This window comes from Ochotona princeps, chromosome 11 (genome assembly GCF_030435755.1).
Source record: "Ochotona princeps isolate mOchPri1 chromosome 11, mOchPri1.hap1, whole genome shotgun sequence".
Lineage (NCBI taxonomy): Eukaryota > Metazoa > Chordata > Mammalia > Lagomorpha > Ochotonidae > Ochotona > Ochotona princeps.
In genome coordinates this window covers 38,730,762-38,754,241 of record NC_080842.1, presented here as the reverse complement: position 1 = coordinate 38,754,241, position 23,480 = coordinate 38,730,762, and the positions used below count along the sequence as shown (strand labels likewise).

Below are 23,480 nucleotides of genomic sequence, written 5' to 3'. Positions count from 1 at the left end.
TCTACAGAAACTGAGACAGCGCCATTACCATGGTATAATATGTTAAGCTTCCACCTACGGTGTCAGCATCCCATATGGGTGCTGGTTCGAGTCCCAGCTCTCTGCTAATATGCCTAGGAAAGCAGCAGCAAATGGATCAAGTGCTTGGATCCCTGCCACCCATGTAGGAGACCCAGGAGAAGCTCCTAGTTTCTGGCTTCAGACTGGCCCAGTCTTGGCCATTGTGGCCATTTGGAAGGCAAACCAACAAATGGAAGATACCTCTCTTTGTCTATCCTTCTCTGTAAATCTGCCTTTTCAATAAAAACAATTAAGTCTCTTAAGAAAAAGAAAAAAGAGAGAGAGAGACAGCTTCAGGGAACACTGATTACAGAGACTCCACAGACTCTTGCAACAACATCCACAAAGGGGGCCGAGGTTGGAGTGAAGGAGGGCAGAGAGGAATTTGAGAGATGAACACCCAGGCCTCTTCATGAACCAGGCTGTAACCCAGCTCTCGGGGCCAGAGTCTAGGCAACGCACCCTGACAGACTATGGTAACTGCTACAGTGCCCAGGAATGCTTTTCCTTGTGGAAGAGACGAGTAATCCCTTGGGTCACCAATTGCCACTAGCTGGGCTAATCAATGTCAACCCAATAGCCCCTTCGCAAGAAAAGCAAAGCATCCTATATATTGCGGGCGGGTTGGGCCTATGGGCAGGGCTGTGCTATGCCATAGGGTGTGTCATCTGCTTGACTGTCTTCTCCCGCTCTGCTCAGCACCATATTTCTGAAGACCACTCCCAACTCAGCCACAGAGTGCACAGATCCTTCCAGTCCAGCGGCTCAAGGCCAAGATTCACCAGACACCTGAGCAGGCCCAGCCCCGTGGCATCTGCTGGTAGAGGACACTCTTGCCCTTAGACTCCTCACCCCTGTGGAGCCTGGGAAGATCAGAGACAGAGGGCAGAGCAAGAGCCCTTGCCGACAGCCTATCGGGTAACGTGGCTTTCTAATGGCCAGACCGCAGGCAGATTTTGTGGCAATGACTTTGGTCCTGGATTTTGCAGCTTAGTCTCATGTGGTTGGGTGTTTTTATAAACACTTTCTAACCCTGGTCAAATGAAGGTTGCAAAGGGAATAATCAAAGTATCAATTTCAGACACTTTCATATTATACTGTATGTGTGTGTTCACACATGTGTGCTTCTCCTAAGCAGGGAGCAAACCCAAATGCCACATGGATGAAAAATGACAAGCAGTGAATGTACCACAGTGATGCTCGCAGCCACATCCCCTCAGGAGACCCCCCTTGCCTTTTTCCCAGCCTCCTATCGCACCAAAAAAGAGCCGTGGCCAGCCCCAGGGCTTTCTGGGAATGACTACTGAGTCCACCTTGATTCTTGGGGCCACGTGACTTCTCCAACAAGACGTGACCCTCTGCACTCAGCCAGCGAGCTCTCTCATTACCAGGACCGGCCTGGCGGCTGCTGGCCACACCCTCTGCTGAGAACAGCCCAGACAGAAGTTGTTCCCATCCTCAACCGCAGGACAGCATTTGGGCTCTGAGCTCTCCCTCCCTTCCTTCCTCCGCCAGCTGCAGCCACAGTTGACTACAGAGCTGGGGATCCTGGGGCAGAAGCAAGTGTGTGGAGGCAGGAAGAGCAACACGGAGGGAGCAGCTGCTTCTGCCACGGTGAACATGGTTAATATCAGACATATCCACCTCCCTGGACCCATGACACCTGGCCAGGTGGCATCACTCAGAGTCTTGTTGGCATATGTTCAACCACAGGCATTAACAGAGTGCTTCTGAGGAGTGAGACAGAGCGAAGGACCTTGACTGAATGGCAGCACAAGGCTGAAGGCCTCAAGACAGACACAGCAACAAAGAATAAGCAAGGAGTCCCTGGGAGCTTGTGAAGGAGAAGACACCTGGGCTGGGCCTTGAACATCCCCAGAGGGACAGGAAAGACAGAAAGGGTGTGCCTGGCTTGGGTGACAAGCTCGGGGCAGCAGGGTGAGGTCCCCAACATGGAAACTGACGCTGGGATTGCATTCTCTGAGCATGTGGAAGCCACAAACACTGCACAGGGAGGAGGCAACACAATCCAAACTGACCCGAAGCAAGAGGCCAGGATGCCAAGGGCAGTGACATTGAGGGCCAGGACAAGACTCCACTAAGCCACAGCAGAGGAAGGAACTAGTGGTGGCAAGGACCAGGGGCACCAGAGAGGACGCGAGCCCCAGACACGAGTAACTCGATGAGTGCTCACGGGTGGCCCCACTCTTGGGTTCCAGCTGCACAACCACAAGAGCTGCCCTCTCCAGGACTGGGTGCTGGTTACAGAACAGGAAGGCAGGTCTGCCCAGGGACATGTGGAGGGAGGCACTTGCGGCACAGGGAAGTGACAAATCTCTAGTGCAGGAGACAAGCCCCCTGAGACCTGCAGTGACCGCAAGCCTCTGGTCAAGGCCAGTCCCCATCCCTGCTGCTCGATACCAGCCCAGAGGCAAGGAAGGGCCCTTGGGTGTGTGCTGCCTGAGGCTCCAGACCCTCTAGGGCAAGTCCTGAAGTCAGGTTAGCAGAACCAAAGACCACAGCAGTGGCTTCCAATCCTTGAAGCTCAGAATCTGAAAACTCCAGAGCTGTACTGATAGCTCTCCACACCCACGGGCTCCACATCTGTGGATTCAACTCCCCATATGAAAATATCAAGATAAAAAAAAATAAAAGAAATGGCTCACGTAGTTGGGTTCCTGATTGTCCTGTGGGAGACCTGGACTGGTTCCTAGCTCCTAGCATCAGCCCACCCGGCCTTAGCCATTGCAGGCGTGTGGGAAGAGAACCAATGATTGACTCACTGATTGACTGATCCATCTGTCTGCTTGCCTCTCAGATGCATACAGGAGTACACAGCTCTACAGTATACAGGTGGCTTCTATGCAAATACCATGCCATTTGATACAAGTGGAAGGGACTGGAGCAGCCACTGACTTCGGTATCTGCACGGTTCCTGGAACCGATCCCCCCTCAATACTAAGGGACAACTGTGCATTCAAACAGCTCTCCAAGTGCCTTGGACAAGCACCAGGTGAAAACACACACATTTGCCACCTGCTACCTGGGCAGGTCCAGGGGGCTCCAGCAAGCGGTTATTTTCAGATGGACGCACAGGTAGAGGTGCGCCTGGAGAACCACTGCTCTTAGTTTGTGTTCAGGGCAGAACCTCTCGCACATGCAGCCTCCTTTCTCTGCGTATGAGGAGAGAGATGAGTTCCAGAAAGTAACAGAGCCAGGAGGCTGCTGGCATCCCCTCTGTGGGCTGGAATGACAGTGCCCGAGTGCTGACCATCAGCCAGGGCCAGGGTTGATGCCACAACCTGGGTTTTAATAACTGTCCCCCATTTCACAGATGAAGCAACTAAGGCTGAAGACAAGGGTGGAGCAGCTGAAAGGTGGTGGGGCACAACTGCTAGTTCATGTTCCAAACTGCTGCCTGCACCCAATGTACATAGCAAGGGTACCAACCAGTGCCCTTCCTTCCAGCCTCAGTTTTTCCAGCTACAAAGTGGAGATAACTGTTACCACCTGCTCCCTAAAGACCCTACAGTCCTGCCAACTTGGATGGCCACAATCCCCCCAGGAAGTCCATGGCATTTTCCCCAGGCAGCAAACCAGGATCATCAGCAGGCTCTGTCTGGATTCCCGACCCACCCACCCCAGGATGGAAAGAGCAGAGGGCCCCCTCACAAAGCTTCCATTGTGCAACTAACTGTCAACAGCGGGCTCTGCAGGATGCCAATAATATTATTTTCTGGTACTCACGTGTCAGCTCCTGTTTTAAACTGGGGATATTCAGTTGCATTTTCCTTCACATGCAGCCTTCACGACCCGTGGCCTGGGCAACACACAGCCAGCCAGGAGCCAGGTGAAGCCTTGCCCATAAATGCAAATGGTAGTTTATGGAAGCGGCATTTTAGGGAAAGCCAGAAGATGCAAGGGGCGAGGGTACCATAAGCTTTTATGCCAACCCCCTTCAATTGTTCATTCCAGCAAGCAGTCGGATACATCAACTCTGCCCTGGAATCCATTCTAAGTGCCCTGAGCACTTCTTTCTGGCTGCAGTGGGCATTAAAGATACAGTCTCATTCAAGAAGCAGGTCACAGGCAACAACCAAGTCATGTACTCCACTCCTGCTCCTAAGGTCTCCTTTGCAGGAAAGTACGCCCCAATCCCTCACTCGCTCAGAGCAAGGCATACCACAGGACAAGCAAAGAGAAAGAAAACACTCCTGCTTGGTATCCACAACTGCTCAGCTCCTGAGGGCCAGGCCAGCCAGCAGAGACCCGTTCAGCAATCAGGAACCATGGTGGCAATTTGCGAGGATAACAAATATTGCTGTTTGCAGGCTACGAAGGAGATGCCATTTAGGCTACAACATCTCTGACCACACATTGCCCCCTCTGATTCCTGCCATTGCCTGAGGTTTGCCCACTAACCCCCTTGCTCTTTATCCTAATTGATGGCATCAGGGCCCACATGAAAATGCTATCGCTTCCTGTCCAAGAGAGCCACAGCAGGCAGTATGACTGCTCACCCCCTATGCCATAGGTAAGGCCACCTGCAACCACTCGAGGGTCCCAGGCCAGGAGCAGGACTCATGTGGAGAGCTCCTCATGTAAAAAGCCCACCTGCAGAAGCAGAGAGAAGCTCAGGGCACTGAGGCAACAAGCCAACGGAGTGATAAGGAGCTCACCCCCAAAGAGGACAGAGGCAGAAACAGAATGTGAGGAGGAGGCAGGACCACAGAAGAGGAGGCAAGAGGACTCAGCAGGGATGGCCCTTCTGTAACGGCTAAACCAAGGGCATCTGGTGAGAGCGGCACAAGGAAGGCCTGTGAAATAACTGGAACAAGTCCTGCCAAGGCAACTGCAGACAGGACTTGAAATTCAATCTACAGCAGGCTCAGGTTTAAGCCGATCAAGCTGGAGGGTCCATGCCTGATGTTATAAATATCTAGATGGTGCTTGGCAGAAAAAAAGTCCCCTTCCTTGATGATCAGAGGAATAATCTCTCTCCCTCTCTCTCTCTCTATCTCAGCTCAGCAAAGCACCTAATGCAGAACATAGGAGGTATTTCCACTTTCATCTAGTGCAAACCTTTCACTCTACACATGAGTCAATGAAAGGCAGGGACATGATGCCCCTTGCCCGAGGTCACATGGCAAGCAGGTGTCTGTAGGGAACCAGAGCTCCAAATTCCTGTTTCCCTGTAGGAGCATCCGCACCCTGGACAGTCCCCTGGGATGACCACAGACTCAGGAAACATCACGTATGGCTCATTGAGTCCCCATAATGCAGCCAGGGCCTTCAGGGGCCCTGTGACCTTGGGATCGAGGCAGACAGCACCTTCATTCTGGCATTCCTATTGTATAGGCAGTCTGTGCTCACCCCAGCTCAGGTGCCACTAAATAAGCAGCCCCCCACCCTGCCCCCAGCCCAGTGACCTACCCATGCTAGGCCAATCCTAGGCAAGTAGCAAAGCAGCAGACTAGCTGAGGAGTCCTGAACTGGGCACAGAGCTCCCCTGGACAGCAACATCCATTAGGCCAAAAGGCAAGGTATAAAGCAAGACACCACGAGTGAGGCTTCCACATGGAGGCTCGAGATGCAAAACTGGACAAAGGAGAGTTCGGCTTCAGCCACCACAGAGGATTGAGACGCTGCGGGGCGGGGAGGAGGGGTAGCAACAGTAGGGGAAAGGAGGGCAGGGCAGGGTCCCTCCAGCTCAGGGCAGAAAGGATAAGCAGCTGGAAGGACTGTCACCCTGGCAAACAATCAATGGGAATAGAAACAGCTGAGTGTTCTCTCCTTGCCCCCTCTTCAGAACCAAATCATTGGCTTCCCTGACAAGACAGACAATACAGGGACTTTCACTGTTCAATCCCACTTATTTTTAAAAACATGACACTAATGGACCCTGGGTAGCTTGCCCATCTTGCCTGAAAAAACAGATAGCATTTGTCAAAAGGCACACTGGAAGCTGAGGGCTCGTGAGCAAATTCTCAGCATGAGTGCTATGTTCAGGGAACACACTGCAGATGTGGCTGAACAAATAGAACCTGAGCAGCGATACACACCAGGCACCCAGCTGTGGGTACTGGCCATTTTCATAGCCAAAAGCTAACTCATATCTGAGGGTCTCCTTCCAGGGGCGATGCCCAATTGCTTCTTTGTCAAGCACCCAGGAGAAGTATCACTCCCCGCCACCTTTAGTTTCCTATCAGTGGAACAGTTTCCCAGCTCCACATCCCATCTGCTCCACTCCACCTGAATTCTGCAAAACAGCACCCTGAGGAATTTTTTTGAATCAAATATTTGTGAACAAAAGGTCAACACTGACAGCTTGGATGAGGACTGTAAACGCTGTGTTGTTACAGTCAATACAATTTGGACTCCAAAAAAAGGCAAAAGTTTTCAAACAGAAAAGCAAGAAGTCATTCTGATGCCACCAACTGCCCTGTTAATGTGTCTGCTGAAGCTCAAGTGCAGAGCTCAAAGTTCAACAGAAAACGAAGATAAGGAAGTCAGACAAAAGGCTAACACCCCTCCCCCTTATTCAGCAAACTCTGGAAGGAAAGAACCAGACAGCAGACTGCTGTTCTAATCATCCTGCCTTTAAGTGCTACAGTGGTGAGTCCTAAGTTTCTTACTGATCATGGTGGTGCCCCCAGCCAGGGCAGCCTTGGTTCCTTGGAAGAAATCATCAGCGGATGTCATTCCCTGGTCGGGCATCTGGAAACGAGTGTGGACATCAATTCCTCCAGGGATCACCATTCGGGAATGGGCTTCGATGGTCTTCACCCCTCCTGGCACAATCAGGTTTTCTCCGATTTGCCTAAATAAACAGGGTTGGTGATAAGGGTGGTAAATGAAATGGGTGGAATCAAAGATGATCAGCCAGAAAACCAGCTTTCATCCAGTGCTATGCAAAGCTCAAGTAAGGGATCAGAGGCCCCATTCAAAGTGGTTTAGTTACTAAGAAATGCCTGAGACGAAGTGACAACAAGGCACCAAAATACTTCTCTAAAAATACGTCACTCAACATTCTTGGCAACACACATTTGAGTTGATGATCTTATAGTAATGTTCTTCAGACCTGGTTATACTTTCCAAATGTTTATTTTCACCAAATTCTTTTCAATAGAGAGAGAAGAGGAAACCAAATTATTTCAAAAAGAAAAGCATGAACACTATATATAGATCTAAACATGTGGAGTGGGTTTTTGACACAGCAGATAAGACCCCACTTGGGACACCTGTCTCCCATATTAGAAGCCCAGGGTTCAAGTTCTGGATCCACTTATTCCTGCTGACAGGTGCACTGGAAGGCAGTAGCTGACAGTCCAATACTTGAGGCCTAGTGATCCGCGTGAAAGACCCAGATTGAGTTCTCGACTTCTGGCTTTGCATGCCTAAGTGTTGCAGGTTTCGGGGAGTGAATCAGTGGTTGAAAGACCTCTTTCTGTGTGTCGCTGCCTTTCAAATGAACAAAAACTATGTAAGTAAAAGCATGCTCCCAACAACCCAGAAAAAAAGGCAGCAAAAAATGAATATTTATTATATTGGGGGATATGATTCATATCCAATTTCTTGAAAAGAAATAGTGCTCATACATCTTCCTATCAATCATTCAGAATAGGAAATTAAGGAAGGGAGAGCTGACGGAGAGTTAAGACAAATAAGCGACAATTAAAAACAGCACATAGACCTGCTCCCTCCCAGGCCCATGTCCTGCCAGAGCAAATTATGCTTGCTGCCTTATATCTGGTGGTGGGGGGGTGGGGGGTGGGAATGGAACGTGAAAGTCATGGCATTGCAGAGCCAGCAGCTGAGACTGTCACAAGCAAACACACATGGAGAAAACATTAAACGCCTGTATGGAAATGTTACAGTCAACAGAACGTTTATAATCGGGATGAGCTTCCAAGCACCAGGCCACTCCAGTTTTCCACTCGTCCGGGCTGGCTTGCAGCTAGCACTTGATGAATGCTGCTTATTTAAAAGATGTCACAGGCTGCAATGTTTGTCTTGAAACAGATGTGCTATTTCTCCAGCGCCCTGTGAGCTATCCCAGTAGGAAGGGCACAAGGGTACTGGTATGTCCTCTGTTCACTTAACCTTCTGAGGCCACAAATGCCCAAACTCTAACTGCTGTGTTGTTTCTCCTCTGTAAGAGAACACAATCAATAGTCAAGCATTCTCACTTGTGCAAAGTTGCCTCTTAAGGCACAAAAACTAAAATGCCAAGGATCAGGCAACGATTTGTGTGTGCTGTTCAGTAATTAACTTGGTGTCCTTCGGCTGTTCCAATGTGGATTTTTGAAGACAGATGTGCTGTCTCAATAGAAGAGGCTGTATTCCACACTTCTGTCTTGTGACCAGGCAATCTAAACAACTACATTCTAGGAAAACCTTCAATGGAGTCAACATATCATAAACCAAGTATCTGAGTTGGCAACAACAACTATGGTGTCACCTCTGTTAAAAATAGCAAATTACATAATACTCATGTATAATGCAACGGGCGTGTGCTCAATCATGGCTTTGAATACCCTATGTCTGAGTTCTCCCATGTTCACTAATTACCAGCATCAAAATGGGCTTCCAGAAACTACTAAGTGGGTCAGCTGCGAAAGACATTGAAGCTGGAGGCTATGTGGGTGAACCACAGCCAATGCTTGTAAACGCTGCAGATACAAGCTAGCAAGACATTTGTGCACAAGTGGTTGCACTTACTTGATCAGCCCATCTTCCATGTATATGTCTGCATAGAATGACTGGTCATCGTTGACGATTTTACCTCCTTTGATCAGAAGACGATCACTCTGCAACAGAGGGAGTAAGGTCACCATGCGTAACTGGTCTCTGAGAAACACTGGCCTAGGACAAGGGAGCCCAGGGCACATTTCACCATGCAAAAGGGAGGTGCAAAATGAGCCAGATGAGACCACGAGTGGTCACCTCTTCATCCACACCTGAGGAGTCAGAAAGAGCTGCCAAAGCTTAACTGCAGATAAATGAGCCATCTTTCTGTCAGACACAAAGCAAACTCCTATGGAAGAACGGGAAAAACATTGCAAATGAAGGAGATAATGCATTTTTAATAGCTTTTGGCTAAATCTCATTAAAAAAAAAAACGCCCACACATAGGAAAGTCACGCCTTAGTGAGCCCTGTGTCCAGGAAAATCCATCAAAGTCAGTTGTCATGGATCTGCTACACAAACATACTTGGTGCCACCAGAGCAAGACGCTGCTGCACCAGGTCCTTTACATTTGAGGCAAATCACAGCCAAGTGTTACAAAATGGGGGGCGAGGGGGAGACTATCAAAATAGATCATTTCAGACAAAGCATTCAGAAAATGGGAGAGCTGAAGCATCTGAGATGGCAAATGCTAACACGACTTACGAACTGTTGGTGTATTTTAATTGGTGATATTTGTGCAAAATATCCAGGACAGACAGTACATGGCAGCCAAGAATGTTAGCAGACATGCGACACCATGACTCATCGCCATCCCACACACTGTTGGGATGAAATACTGAAGTCGTGTTCAGTAAAGACGCACCTGTAGGATTCCAGACCTGGGCGGGGGGGGGGGGGGAGGTGGTTAAACCTTATGAAATAAACCATATACTGCCGTTCCAGTATGCAACATTTTAAAAGGCAGTATCATGTGACAATCATTAACGCGAAGCTCAACTACAACACTCTCACTAAGAGCTACTGATAGCTAGTAGCTGTAAAGAAATAAAAATTACAGAAAATCCTATTTACAATACTTTCAAAGTGCGGTGGGAGGAATACTTTCGCACATAAATGCACACACAAACCTGGGTTTACAACGTGTTTTATTGTTTCTTTAACATGTTAAGAAACCATAGGTCATCTTAATTTGTATACCCCTAGGTCTTTCATCCTAAGAGACCTGACAAAGTCCCACAGGGAAGAGTCAAGAACAACGCCTGCCTGCCTGGGCAAGGGATGCAGGAAAACCTTCACAGAATCCCATCCTGCAGATTGTCTTGGCCTGGAAACAAATCCAAACACTTGGATTCCCTCACACACAGGGAAAGGGGTACATGAGCTGCCAAGTCACCTGATCCAGGCTTCTCTCCTGGGTCTCCAATCCTGAGACAAGTAGGGCCTGCAAGTCTGCAGAGCCCAGAGCTAACATCACTCCAGGAAAAAAGGCGGACCCAAACACTCTGGTACCTTCTAGAAGGCTTCTTACATAAGAGGCAGGAGGAGGACCGAAAGAAGAGAAATCATGCTGTAGTCCCTAGGAGGGCTCAGGCAGGGCTGGTTTATTATTATTATTATTACTATTATTATATTTTTTAGGGATGCACTCTTTTAAAATGTGGTCTTGTTGATTATCTGCTTTAATGCTGTTTTCCCTGCCAACATGAAACTGCCTTGCTCTTTCTCCAAGACAACACACTGTGGCAAATCTGCCCCCACCCGCTACTCTCCAAGCTCAGCTGGCTCCTGCCTCTTGCGCAGGAAAACACGTCGGGTCCCCGGGGTCCAGCCCTTTTGGGATCTTGAGGCGTTTTCCCTCAAGGAAAAAAAAAAAGCAAGGACCCACCCTGGCTGGGGAACCACCCAGCCCTCCTAGAAATCGCCAGTGGCGCACACACCCTCTCCCCTGCGCCACTGGTCCCCCGGCTCCCTCCCGCGGATGGGTGTGCCCAGTGCGCCGGAGAGGAAGCGCGGGTGCCCAAGGAGCGAACGCCGGTCCACGCACCCGCCCCCGACACGTCCTGCCGAGGGGAAAGATTCTTCCCTTCTGGCCTCAGCCCGGGGTTCTACCCGGGAATCAGCCGGTCAGTGGCGATTGCGCGTCATTATGTAACAATGACTTTCCCCAGCGCTCCTCCCGCCCGCGGGGTTTCTTTGGTGGAGGGGGGGGAGGAGGGATGTAAAGAACACGGCTTAGGGACGACGTTTCTGCAGGGCAGAGATGGGGAAATGGCTCGGAGGATGCGGGTGCAGGCGGGGATGGGGAGGCAGAGCCGGCGCCCCTCGCTGCAGCTTCGCGAATGCGTGGCACGGATGAGCCGGGGGACCGAGCCGACTCGCAGTCCCGGGGCCCTGAGCTGCTAGCATCATTGTCTGCGCGGCACGGCGCACAGCGCCATTACCTCCCGAGCCCGGCTCGCGCTTCCCCGGGCGCCCACCCTCCCGCCCGCCCGCTTTGTATGCGCAGACACGGACGCCTCCCGGGCGGCGGGAAGGGCAGGGAAGGTCCCCCGCCCCCAGCCCCAAACCTGAGGACGAGAAGACCCACAGGGCCACCCGAACCACCAAGGGGTCCACCCACGAGCCACAAAAAGCCCCCCACGGCACCCCAGCGCGCCAGCTCCACATCCTTCCTGTGCACCCAGCCCTTTCAAGCATCCCTCCGCTGTCAGGCGCCTCGGCTGGCACCCAGGGACTGGAGGAAGGCTCCAGAGAGCGCCCGGCGGTGGGGCGGCAGTCCCAGGAAGGACCCGTGCGCCCAGCTCCAAGCCCCGAGAACAATATCCGAGCTCCAACCGTGCACAATCTGGCATCCATTTGCTCACACCCCGCGGGGCCAGCGCCGCAGCATCTCGCGCTGACAATAAAAGGATACGGCGGACCTGGCGCGCTCCCCAAAGCCACCTTCATACATCCACGCTCCTATTTTAATGCCCTGCAGGTTTCGTGGCGTCTCCCACCGCCATTGCCCTATCCCGCGCCCCACTCCTTTTTAAAAACCCCGTACATGTTCTGTCCCACAAAAGGTAGCTCACAGATTCCCAGATTTCCCAACAACCAAAACTCACCGTGATGCGTGGAATATTTTTCTTCCCCTGATAAGACATCTTTTTCCTAGGGGGAAAAATTCAATATCAAGAGGGTAGCTTTAAAAGTAAGAATTGCCGGGAAGGAGATTTAATAGATATATATGTAATATAGATAGATAGATATATTTTTTTCCAGAACTGGAAAAGATGCAACCGCCTATGGGGTCTTGTTCGCTGCCAATTTCAGGAAAGCTAAGGGATAAATGCAATCCTCTGTCTCTTTCTTCCTCTCTTCCAGCACAGCCCCAGCCAGGGCAGCAAAAAAAAAAAGAGAGGCGAGAGAACAGGAGGGAAGGGGGTGGAAATAAACTACAGCAATAAAAGCCTCGGTTCGAGTCGGCCAGAGCGGCGCATGCGCCGCCAGCCACTCCCTTTCCTCTCAGGCAAAAGCCATCCGCTTCGAGAAAGACGAGCGCCGATTGGCCGCGGCCGTGGGCTATGCAAACGAGGCGGGCGGGGGAGGGGCGCGGCGCGAGCGCGCGAAATGCTGCAGTGTGCGGCTGAGGGCGGCGGTCGGCGCGTGCGCCCGCCCGCGGGGTCGCGCCTTTCGCGCTCTTTCTTTAGCGCCGGCCAGCGAGGGCTGCAGCCGGCGGGAGACCCCGACGCGGCCTCCGCAGCGCCAGGACAATGGAGGGGGCGATGGCCGTGACGGGGGCGGGGGCCCCCTCAGGCCGAGGGGCGCTCGCACGCGGCCCGCGCTGCACGCACACGCTCGCGCGCGCCTCGGTCCTCACGCGCCCGCGCGCCAATCCGCGGACGCCGCCGCTGCAGCCCCTGCGTGGGGTGACTGCGCCGAGCCAATGGCTTCGCTGGCGGCGAGCGCGCGACTGTACGGCCCGCCGGCCGGCTCCCCCGCCCCGGCCCGGCCCTGGAGTCGGCCCGGCAATGGAAACGGCGACGAGCGCGGGCCACGCCCGGCCGCCGCCCAGCCCCGGGGAGCCGAGTGCACGGGGAGGCTCGCGGCCCGCTAGTCGAGGCCCGGGGGCTTCTGGAGGCGGGAGAGGGGCGCGGCCCGAGGGGTGGCTGAGGCGGCGAGCTGGGGCCGGCGGGCGCAGGGCTGCGAGAAATGAAAGGCTGGCGGAAGCCGGTCCGAGTCCCGGGAAGGCTGCAGTGTGCAGCTGCTGGGAAACCCCGCCCTGGAACGTCCTTTTGTGCCTACGGGCCACGAGGAACCCGGTGGGAAAGCCTAGCGGAGCCCGGTCTTTCTGCTGACAGCCACGCCCACCTTGACCCTCTTGGGGGTTTGGGGAGGCCGGCGGTGCTTTTTGCTGGTACTTGGAAATATCTGGAAGAAAGCTCCTGGCATGACAGCGCCCAGGGAACCCTAAGGACTTAACGGGGCCCACAGAAGATCCCTGCCTCCCCACACCACGAACGAACAGTATGGGGAAACAGATACAAGGAAAGCCCAGGTTCCCCAAAGTCCAGTACTCGAGACTTCTTGTGGGTCTGGCGACTGAACAGGGATACAACCCCACTGCTTTGCCCTCGGCGCCACGCCGAGGTGCCAGAGAAGGGACCCAGTGGGAGGTTACCTAGGCAGCTACATACACCTGGCCTGGCCCGTGGCTTTGGGGCTTCTCTGAGATCAAACACTGCATAGAATCCCAGCATCATCTAGGCCATCATCAGACAGCCACGGGGAAAAGAGACTCGATTTAATTGGCTCACAACAGTTCAGCAAAGATGAGCCAGTTAAATCCAGAGTAATCCCGTGGTGCCCTAGGTTCCAGTGTTGGTCTGCACCTGGCCACTCTGGTGGGGAAGGGGAAGGTGTGTCCGACTTAACAGACTCAGATATGAAATGCATCATTTCATTGCCGTGCCTGTAATATCAATCCCCGCATACAAGAAATTTCAGTGCTGATTGTTTCTATTTTGATGTGTATCTCAAGAAAAAATTATACACGCCCCCTTCCAACTGTCAGGCACAGCAAGTATAGGTGTGAGCCATTAATGATCAGAGTCACACATCTGAGCAAGTATTTAATGTGTCTCTAGCTATGAAAAGTCGGGAACAAAATGAGAGGAGCTCAGAGTCCAAGTGTCCTGGTCCACAAGTCAACCACTGGGCCAGCAAGCAAATAAGATGCTTCAGTCTACAACAAAACGCATTCTAGTTATACTGCCTCTGTTCTTGGTTCACTTTCCTGCTCTTGAATTGCTTGATGATCATGCATTTGCATCTTGGGGTTTCCCACTTTGCAGCGGAATGTTTTGTGATAAGGCTCTGAGGAGCTTTTGTATCAGTATCAGTTCCACAGCCCTGCCTGGAAGTCATTAGCATCAGTAAATAGCCAAAGATGTAGGATCGCCCTGATTTGTTTACAAGATGATTGGGCAGAGAGAAAACACCAAGCAAATAGTTTGAATTGACCAAGGCAAAGAACTGTTTCCTATCTGAATTTTTTTTTGTTTACATCACACTTACCACTCACTACAGTATGCAAAAGGAAAAGTGGGTGGGAGAGAATGTTCCACCCACTCGGCACTAATAACCTCACTGAGAGAAACTTTGGGTTGTACACTCTTCTAAGAGGGAACAAAAACCGTGAGAATATCCTGTAAAATTACAAATCATTACCTTTGAACCTGTCCTCAGGCATGACTCTTCCAGATTTCTGAAAACGAAATACATGCAAAGGTGCAGAAGAGTCCACACTCATGACTCCTTCCCCTACCCCTCCCCCGTCACCAGAGGAAAGCCAGCTGGGGACTGAATGAAATGCTGATGTCCCAGGCTTTTCTGGGCGGCCAGGAGACAGCATTTGCCTAGACTATTTGTGGGCAGTCGTGGGGGTTGCTGTTTAACCGGATGACTCCAGAGTGACCACAGCCTCCTCTGCAGCTTCATCCCTTGTTTGACGCCCCCCTGTGCCACCCCCACAGCATCAGGGCAGGCCTCTCGGGGACCCTTCTCCCGACTGCACCCGGCCCTGTTCTGTCCTCCCCCAGCACGCTTCCCACGCCAGCCCCTCCAACCTGGAGCTCTGCTTCCTGACGCACGTGTGCTGTAGCACACCTCCCACTGTGCTGCAATCACTTGCCCATGTTTTCCCCTGTCTTTCCCTGACCCATGGAAGCCTGAGAGCCTAGCCTTCCTCTTCCAGTTACCAGCACGTTGCCTGGTCCCTTGTGGGTACACTCCACTTTGTCCAGTTACAAGGACAGTCACTGGTATACAACAAGGACAAAACCTTTTCTGTATCTCACCCTGGCAAGTTTTGATCTCAACAACTCAGGCCTTCCTCTTAGCACTGTCACTTTGCTGGAGCCTTCTTGTTGACCATCACTCATTGTCCCCAGGCTCTGAAAGCTGCAGGAGAACCCCGTGATGCTTCCGTTTACACTGCTTGCAGGGCTGGAGCTGCCTAAGCTTTAAGCTACTGCTCTCCTAACAAAGTTGTATGTACCAGCAAGCCTGATAAAACAGAGAAGGAGCATCCCATCCTAAAGTGAAGCCCAGATTATCCAGGGCATGGCTATAATCTTTCCCCTGGACCAAATTCTGAAAGTGTTGCACCACGCCGTCCTCATTTTTCTATATTATACTCTCGATTGCATTACACTACCTGTGCTATACTCACCTACATCTGTCAAAATCTGACCTCACAGAGGTAGGGGCCGTAGCAAAGGCTCATTCATCCTTCCCCTTACACTGGGCCCAGCAGCAGCATGAGCTGAAGGACTGGTTGTGTAGCCGGGCACAGGAATGGGAGCACCCAACTGGGGATTTAAGAGGGCCACATTATACAGCCTGCTGGGAATGATGAAGGCCGTCAGCAAGACGCCCCAGCCGTTTTCACTTCCTCTGTGTGGGCCCAGAATGAGTTCTGACTTGGGCCAGCCCACCACCACTGTTCCTGCTTTCGTCTTCCCCTTTGGGAAGCAAGAGTAACCATTTCCGCCTCTGTGTCTCCCCCCAGGCCTCTGTGGAAATATCCTGTGCAGAATACCACAGAGCAGGGACACTCCGAAGCCACTGACTGCTGACGAGCACAGTGAGCAGAGGTGCAAGAGCAGAGCCCCAAAGCCCACACTGCTACGGCTCACTGCCAAGGGCGGTGGCCTCCACGTCATCCTGCAGAGGTTGAACTGAATGCGGCGGAAAGGAGACGGCACCAGAATCCTTCCTTGCCAAAAAAAACAAAGGGCATCAACCAGGACAGTTGAGCTGGAAGTGACGCATCGCACGCTGCGGATGGACACTGAGGAGAGTTCTCCTTGTGTGTGTGACCCCAAAGGGGCAGAGACCTCAGAGGGCTGGCTGGCCCAAGAGCAGCAGATGGTAACTGCCCACCACCTGCCCAGAAGTTCACAGGTGAGGGAAAGGAGTGACCTGTGGTTAAAACTCGAGTCATTACTGTCCACAGACACAGGGGCTCTAAGCAGCCCTGTCGAGTCCTCCCTAGGGGACTGACCTACCTGCCACATGCAGCTGGACATGTGGGCACAGAGCAAAGTGTGCACACCACAGAACCCAGAACGCTTCTTCCACTTGACACATGCCTCCCACATTGCACACAACACATATTGCACCCTCATGGCTCTGTGGGACTACAGACTTTTCTCGGGGGTCCCAGCTGGAAACACAGGGCACCTGACTCTGACCATTGTGTGCAGGCCCGCCCTCTGGTGGCGAAAGAGGAGTGTGCATGTGCTCCCCACCATCCTGGCTTAACAGACTCCATATCCACAGGACATAATCATTGCTGTAAGAAAGGGAACCTCTTCCAACATCACATAGCCTCTCTTCCATGTCCCTTCCACTCAGGGAGCAGCGCTTTGGGTAAGAACCCTCTGCATGGTCCAGACTGAATGTTTATATCATTAAATGAACTTTCACTCAAAAGCCACTCCTGGTTGTGGCTGTTGTTACTCAGCACAGATCTGCAGGCCAGGGCTACAGCTACCTAAATAGCAACAAAGGAGATGCAAGATGTGCAGGTTTACACTGGGGCCTATGGCTAGATCAGCCCCAGACACACTATTCCTGGCCCAAGCAATGATTTCAATTGCTCTTGAGTTTGTGGTCAACTTCTTGTGAAAAATTTACTCATGTATTTGAAAAGCAGAGTTAGAGAGAGAAAGAGAGGCAGACCTTCCATCTGTGGGTCCACTCCCCAGGTGTCTGCAATGGTGAGATGGCAGGACTCAAACCTGGGAGGGTCTCCTGTGTGAACCTGGGAGGTCCACGCCAGGGAGAGGCTCCTGTGGGGAGAGAGCCACATGAGTGATAACTGTGAACTGTTCATTAATATGAACAATACTCACAGGTTTTTCTAAAGTAATCATACATTTTTTTTTACTTGAGAGTTTCAGAGTTGTAAATGTGTAGAATACTCTGAACAGGCTGACTTTGAAAAAAGTATTTGGTATTAGGTGTGCAGGACAGTTTGATCTAAGCAGTCATTTCACAACTGCCACCAGTTTCTCTAGAGTACTTGTTAGAGCTCACACAACAAAACCTATTTTCTTTTAATTTTACAGTTTATTGGCTAAATTACTGAGCAAAATCCAGGTTACAATGTAACTTTACTCGACAGCTCTCTTTCAGTGTGCTTGTTGTGACATTTCCGTGTGTTGGTAACATGTGTTGTACACATTTATTTCAGTGCCTTAAAAAAGTATCCTGAAATCTTCAGCTAATGGTTGCAGAGCTGTTCTCTTAAGGATGAAATACTATTCATTCAAAAGATCTGTCAAATCGTTTACTCTCGTTATAAAGTCATTCACATCTGAATGCATCTGTCACTTTGAACTGGCAAAGTCATGGGATTTGAGAATGCGTCATTTATTTGGTGCCTGTGTGTTACCCAGTACAACTCCCATTTAATACTAAGAAATGTAAAAAAAAAAATGATATTTTTAGTACTAAGAAAGAAAAAAAAAGGAAGGAAGGAAGGAAGGAAGGAAGAGGAACTAACAGATCCTGCACTCAAACCTGGAGAACTGACTCGTGTGGACACCATCTGTCCCCCTCGCAAGGTCATTTCCAAGCCAACACATCACAGCCACCTCTGGGCCACTGTCACCTTGCGGTCTCCAAGCCATTTGTGGACATTTATTCAGAACAAAAGCAACCAAACCAGTCCTTCTGTCGGTGGCTCTGCAAGTGACAAAGGTCAGCTGTCCATGAAATCGTATTCTCCTCCCAGGCCACACAACCCAACCACACTTCTCAGCTTCCTTAACAGCGACGTATGATGGGATTTCTGGCCCCCCCAACGGGTGTCCTGGAGGCCAGAGACACAGAAAGCCTTCCCTGTCCTCCTCCACACCCATTTCTCCTGGCAGAATGGAAGATCGCTCCCCAGACAACCTTGGGAGTGATGGCAAACTCAGCCCACATCACCAGTCAGCGGTAAGACAATAGGAGCTTGATGCCCACCTGGCTGTTGAATGGGGATGCCCCCTAGAGTGACGATACGATGCAGAATTGAACTCCTCTTGTGCATAAGCCATTGTAATGTATTGGAATCTGTTATTGCTGCAGCAGTATGCACTCGACCCAAACTCCTGTGACAATCTTAATTCTGTGACCTGCACACCCACACAACTCTGTTCTTTCACCTTCTGGACCTTCACAGTGATCTTGGCTTCCCCTTATCTTCAGCCATTGGTTCTCCAGGTTACCTTGGCCCTCCTCTCCTCACCACTTAAGACAAAAGGAATCACTTTGTTCATTCCGAGTTGGGCCCCTGGTCCATCACCAGAATAGCTCAACTGCAGCACCCTTCCATGATGGTGACCTGCAAGCACCCTATACCAGAGCAAACCCATCAGCACTATCCCTTCCACAAGGCCATTGGGAGCAACAAGAGGAAACTTGCACTGCCTTCACAATCATCCCAGAAACAGCCCCCCACTGGCTCTACGCCAGTCTGTCACCCGGTCTGCCCTCACATCTTTCAGCATTATCACAGCCTTTGCCATTCTTCTGGGGTCACATTCACTCCTGCCCTGCTGGAACTCGCAATCCGGCTAGCAGCTCAGGTGCCAAACAAGGAATCAAACACAAAATGGGGCAGGATGAAGAAGCAGGCACTTGGCCATGCGGTGAAGACATTGCTCAGCATGCCTGTACCCCAAACTGCAGTGCTGGGGTTTGAATCCCATCTCTGGCACTGATTCCAGCACCCACTGATTCACACCCTGGAAGGCAGCAGGTGATGGCTCAAGCAGCTGTGTCCTTACAACTGTGTGGGAAACATGGATTAGGTTCCTGGCTCTTGGCTTTGGCCTGGTCAAGCCTGCCTATTCAAGGCATTTGGGGAGTGAATCAGCAGATGGAAAATGTCTGCCTCTGTTTTTCTAACCTTTCAAATAAGGGTTTTTTTTTTTTAAGATTTATTTATTTTTATTGCAAAGTCAGATATATATAGAAAGAGGAGGAGAGACAGAAAGGAAGATCTTCTGTCTGATGATTCACTCCCCAAGTGACCGCAATGGCCGGAACTGAGCCGATCTGAAGCCAGGAGCCAGGAGCTTTTCCGTATCTCCCACGTGGGTTCAGGGTACCAAGGCTTTGGGCTGTCCTTGACTGCTTTCCCAGGCCACAGGCAGGGAGCTGGATGGGAAGCAGGGCTACCAGGATTAGAACCAGCACCCATATGGGATCCTAGCACATGAAAGGTGAGGATTTTAGCCATTACACTATCACGCCGGGCCCTCAAATAAGTTTTTAAAAAAGAAAAATGAAAATGGAATTTTTCTCCTAGGAGTGGATCGAGCATGCTCCTCTTTGTTCTAGAAGTTTCTCCTAGGAGCAGCCAGTCTGCTCCAGAACAACCCCTCCATCAGTGCTGATGCACACTTCCTCTCTCCTGGCTCTCAATCCTCTACCACTCCCTCCTGTGAGCTTGACAACCTCCAAGAGCCCTGCCCACCCCTCTGGGCCCTGGGCTTCTTCCCTCCATGATTCATTTTCGGGAAAGTGTAGTCTACACTTTTGTCTCTGTGTCCTTGACTGTATTTTCCTCTCAACCCAGTTCTCAGCCCACCCACCCTGACTCCATTGGAAGAGCTGTGGCAAGATCCCTCTGAACTCTGGCGCATTAGGACTTTATTCCAACAGACCTCTCTATGATATGTAACATTATGGCCTGAACCGTTTTCCTGCAGTCCGCCTCCCTCGCTTCTGGAACACATCTTCTGGCTCCACTTACACTTTTACGACTCTGCTCAGTGGGAGTTCCTCTCACCCTGTCCTAAATACTCATGATCCCCTGCGATTGTCTCCTAAGCCTCTTTCTCAGTCACGGTTTCAACATCCACTTCAGTGTTTGACTTCCCAATCTCCATTTCTGACCTTTTCTAAACTTTTCTTGACAGGATTACATTAGAAATGCCTTTGATGAGCTAAGGAACAAAGCCATAATAATAAATATAACACTCCTATCTTCACAAAACGTGACCTCTTATAATGGGCAATCAGTTCATGAACAGGTCAAGAAACAAATGTACATGATGACTACAGATCGCAGCAGGTGCTATCAAGGAAATCAACAATCAAAAGGGGGAAACGCTTTGGACAGGGGGACCTAGGAGGATTTTTCTAGGGAGCCGAAACTGAACTTGACTTGGCTATTAGAGAGGACACTGTAGACCTAGCCTCAGGCAGCACAGCCATGATGTGACCTCTAGAGAGAGTGGTCAGACTGTGGTCTGGGAGCAGAGCTCAGGTACTAGGAGTCCAACACTGGACAGCGAAGTTTGAGACTTGGACTGGGAATCAAAAATGGAGACACAGTCTCTGGGCTAAGAGTAGAAGAAGCCAGCACTCTGCAAGAAGACAATTTGCAGAATAAAATACAAAAATGGCAAACAAACTCAGAGATCCAGATTTGGTGAGGGCATTTGGAACACAAAGTTCTTGGCATGACTGGAGTACTGGAAGGGGACAGACAAATGAGGTGGCTTAAAGACACTGCCATAAAGCTCTGACATCCTTTTATAGGAAGCTGACTCTGTGGGTCCTCCTCTTGAATGTGAGTGGACTTGTGACTACTTTGACCAATAGAGGATGGCAGAAGAGAATTACTTTGTCCCTGCTGAACGCAGGTTGTGAAAGACATGTTCTGAGCCCACCATATGAACACTTTGACCACCCCCAGGCCATCATGCTGTAAGGAAGCCCAAAACTCAAAGAAACCAATGTAAGCATTCCAGTGGCCAGTCCCATGTGAGCCCAGGCTTCATGCCAAGGTGTCAGGCACATGTTGAAGAGGGCTCCCTGATCTTCAAGTCACCCAAAGTCATTCAGATATTCCCAAAGAAGTCCTTGGATGTCACGGAGCAGGAAGCTCCGTATTGGTCCAGTCCTACGGGATCCACGAGCATACAAAGATAGCTGGGTTTTTGCCCCTGTATTTGGGGCTGTCATGTAGCAGCACTCATCTTACACAACTGCAGGTAAAGCACAGGCCACATGTGTAAGACTTTCTAGGTTGTGGAGGGAACAAATTTGAGTTTTATTCTGTGTTTTGGAAGGCAATCATTTAGTAATCAGAGAGAAACTTAATAGGAGTCACACTTTATATGTATCATTATGGATCCAATGTGGTGACAGGCATGCTGGGAGGCCACCCAGTAAGAAGGTGACAGCTGAACGTGACTAAGAGTGGGAGTGAGGGATAAATGGACACATCCATCCTTCATTACAACCTACCTGGTGATTCCTGGGCCAAGCAGTGTTCTAAGTAATTTGCATGCATTACCCTCAGTTAACACTCATACCACTTACACAGAATCATTACAACAACCCTGTGAGGGAGGGTGGAAGCAGAGAGAATGAAGAACTTTCTCTTGGACACTGCAGGAACCAGGAGTTTAACTTCACAATCCCCTCAGAATGTGTCTCTTCCACCAGCTCTCACCGCACGTGCATGAATTAAAAAAAAAGCATCCAGCAGGGACCCAGGTGTGGAGTCTGAACTGCCATGAATGGCGGTGCTGTGGGAACGCTAAGGAGAGTGGGACTGCAGGAGGCAGGACACAGGTCAGGATTTCCATTTTGCAAGGAGATTTCTTTCAGCATCATGGTCTTTAAGACATCCAAGTGGGAATAAAAAACAGCCCGAGAGAAGGCAGGGCTTAGGCAGGAATTTTGGAGTGGTTTGTTCATGGCTGGTGGCTAACACCAAAAGATTGCATGAGACCCACTGGGGAGAAGGCGAGGATGGAGAGAGGGCTGGGTTCTGAGGCTCTAACAGGGAACAGTCAGGCCAGCGGAGGGTTGCTCTGCCAAGATCAAGATAGAGTGGACAGAGATAGGTGGGCAGAAGGGAGTATCAAGATGGGTAACAAGGGCCACAGAGGCTTTGAAAGAGTTAAGGCTGATGTTGGAGAGTTAAGGCTGATGTTGGGGCTTGGAGAATGATAACCCAAGGCAAAGGCCTCTAAGGGTTACATTTCTCATGGAGAGTCTCCTGCTCTTCTGTCTCTTACCCCTTGTCCTCCTCTAAGAAAACTACAGAAACCAGAAGTCCTGATCCCCCAGGTGGGTGGCAGAACCCACCAGCCTCTCTCACCAGAGCCAGCCAGAAAGCCTAAAAAACAGCACCCTCCTTGTGCCCGCCACTCTGTGAGGGAGCTGGCCACCGACACACTCAGCCCTTTGTCTGACAGTCCTGAGACCCCACCATCTACCTGGAAAAAAGGAACTTAAGGCAGAACTGAGGCTCACAAAAGTCAGCAGCCTAGGGGAAATGAGATTATTGATCATCCTTGCCGACTAACTGATGCCATTCGGACAGTAATTAAGTCAAGTGCATGTTCCCTTAAATAACTCACAACACAGGTTCCTCTTTATCACTGCATCTCCTGGAAGATACAGGAGGAACTAAGCAATGGCCCATCAGCCACTCATGCCATTCTTGTTAACCAATGTAACTGCAACAAACACATGGTACACTCACCAATTCCTCTTTTTTCTGTCTTTGATTTCAGGCTGCTCTGAGACACTTGGGTGCACCTAATTTGGACAGTCAGACTGTGTGTTCCCAGATGGGCATCCTTACAACAGCTTGAATAAAACTCCTTTCTCCTCATATCTGGTGTGCCTCAACTTACCTCCCAGGTTGACAGGGAGGAAATGCTGTACAGGATGACCAAGAGGATCAACAGAGAGGCTTGCTGGATTCACCACTCGCCTTGATCTGTTACCTAGTAAATCAGACTCCTTATATACAATGACATTTCTACTGTGTATGCTTCGTGGAAAGCAGGCATAAAAAATGGATATGTCTCACTGGTCTTTGAACCTTTCATCTGACAGCTTGTGAGCCATGCAAAGCTATGGTCTAATAAACAGGTTTTGGCTTATCTCCTGGGTATTTGTCAACTGCGTGCTTACTTCAGCAGGTGGGGTCTTCCTGGGGAAGAGTTGGAACTTGCCTACAGGCTACCTGTGGGTTGACAAGCTACCTGCCGAGAAGGCGGCATACACACCTCATCCTTCAGGAATCAACTCAGGGGTGTTCCATGACCGACTCCTAGCTGAAACCTGCCCTTCTCATTGGTGGTCCTCATGTGTTGCTGGGAGCAGGCAGAGGGTGGCAGCAATGATACAATACAGGAACCAGGGACAACTATTACTCT

General features: G+C 50.7%; 1 protein-coding gene across 2 annotated transcripts in view; it reads right to left on the bottom strand.

Moving 5' to 3' along the window:
- The window catches only part of DPYSL2 (dihydropyrimidinase like 2), a 102,855-nt gene that overhangs the window by 50,426 nt on the left and 28,949 nt on the right, over positions 1-23,480 (bottom strand). The window contains exons 1-3 of one of the 2 annotated variants that reach the window (XM_004579075.4): positions 11,859-12,244; positions 8,782-8,870; positions 6,696-6,880 (exon numbers count right to left, since the gene is read on the bottom strand). In XM_004579075.4, coding sequence (XP_004579132.1) covers positions 6,696-6,880; positions 8,782-8,870; positions 11,859-11,897 — 313 coding nt within the window. In that variant the 5' untranslated portion in view covers positions 11,898-12,244. Of the gene's footprint in view, positions 1-6,695; positions 6,881-8,781; positions 8,871-11,858; positions 12,245-23,480 lie in introns of those variants that run through there. The other variant, XM_004579074.4, reaches the window with a different exon arrangement.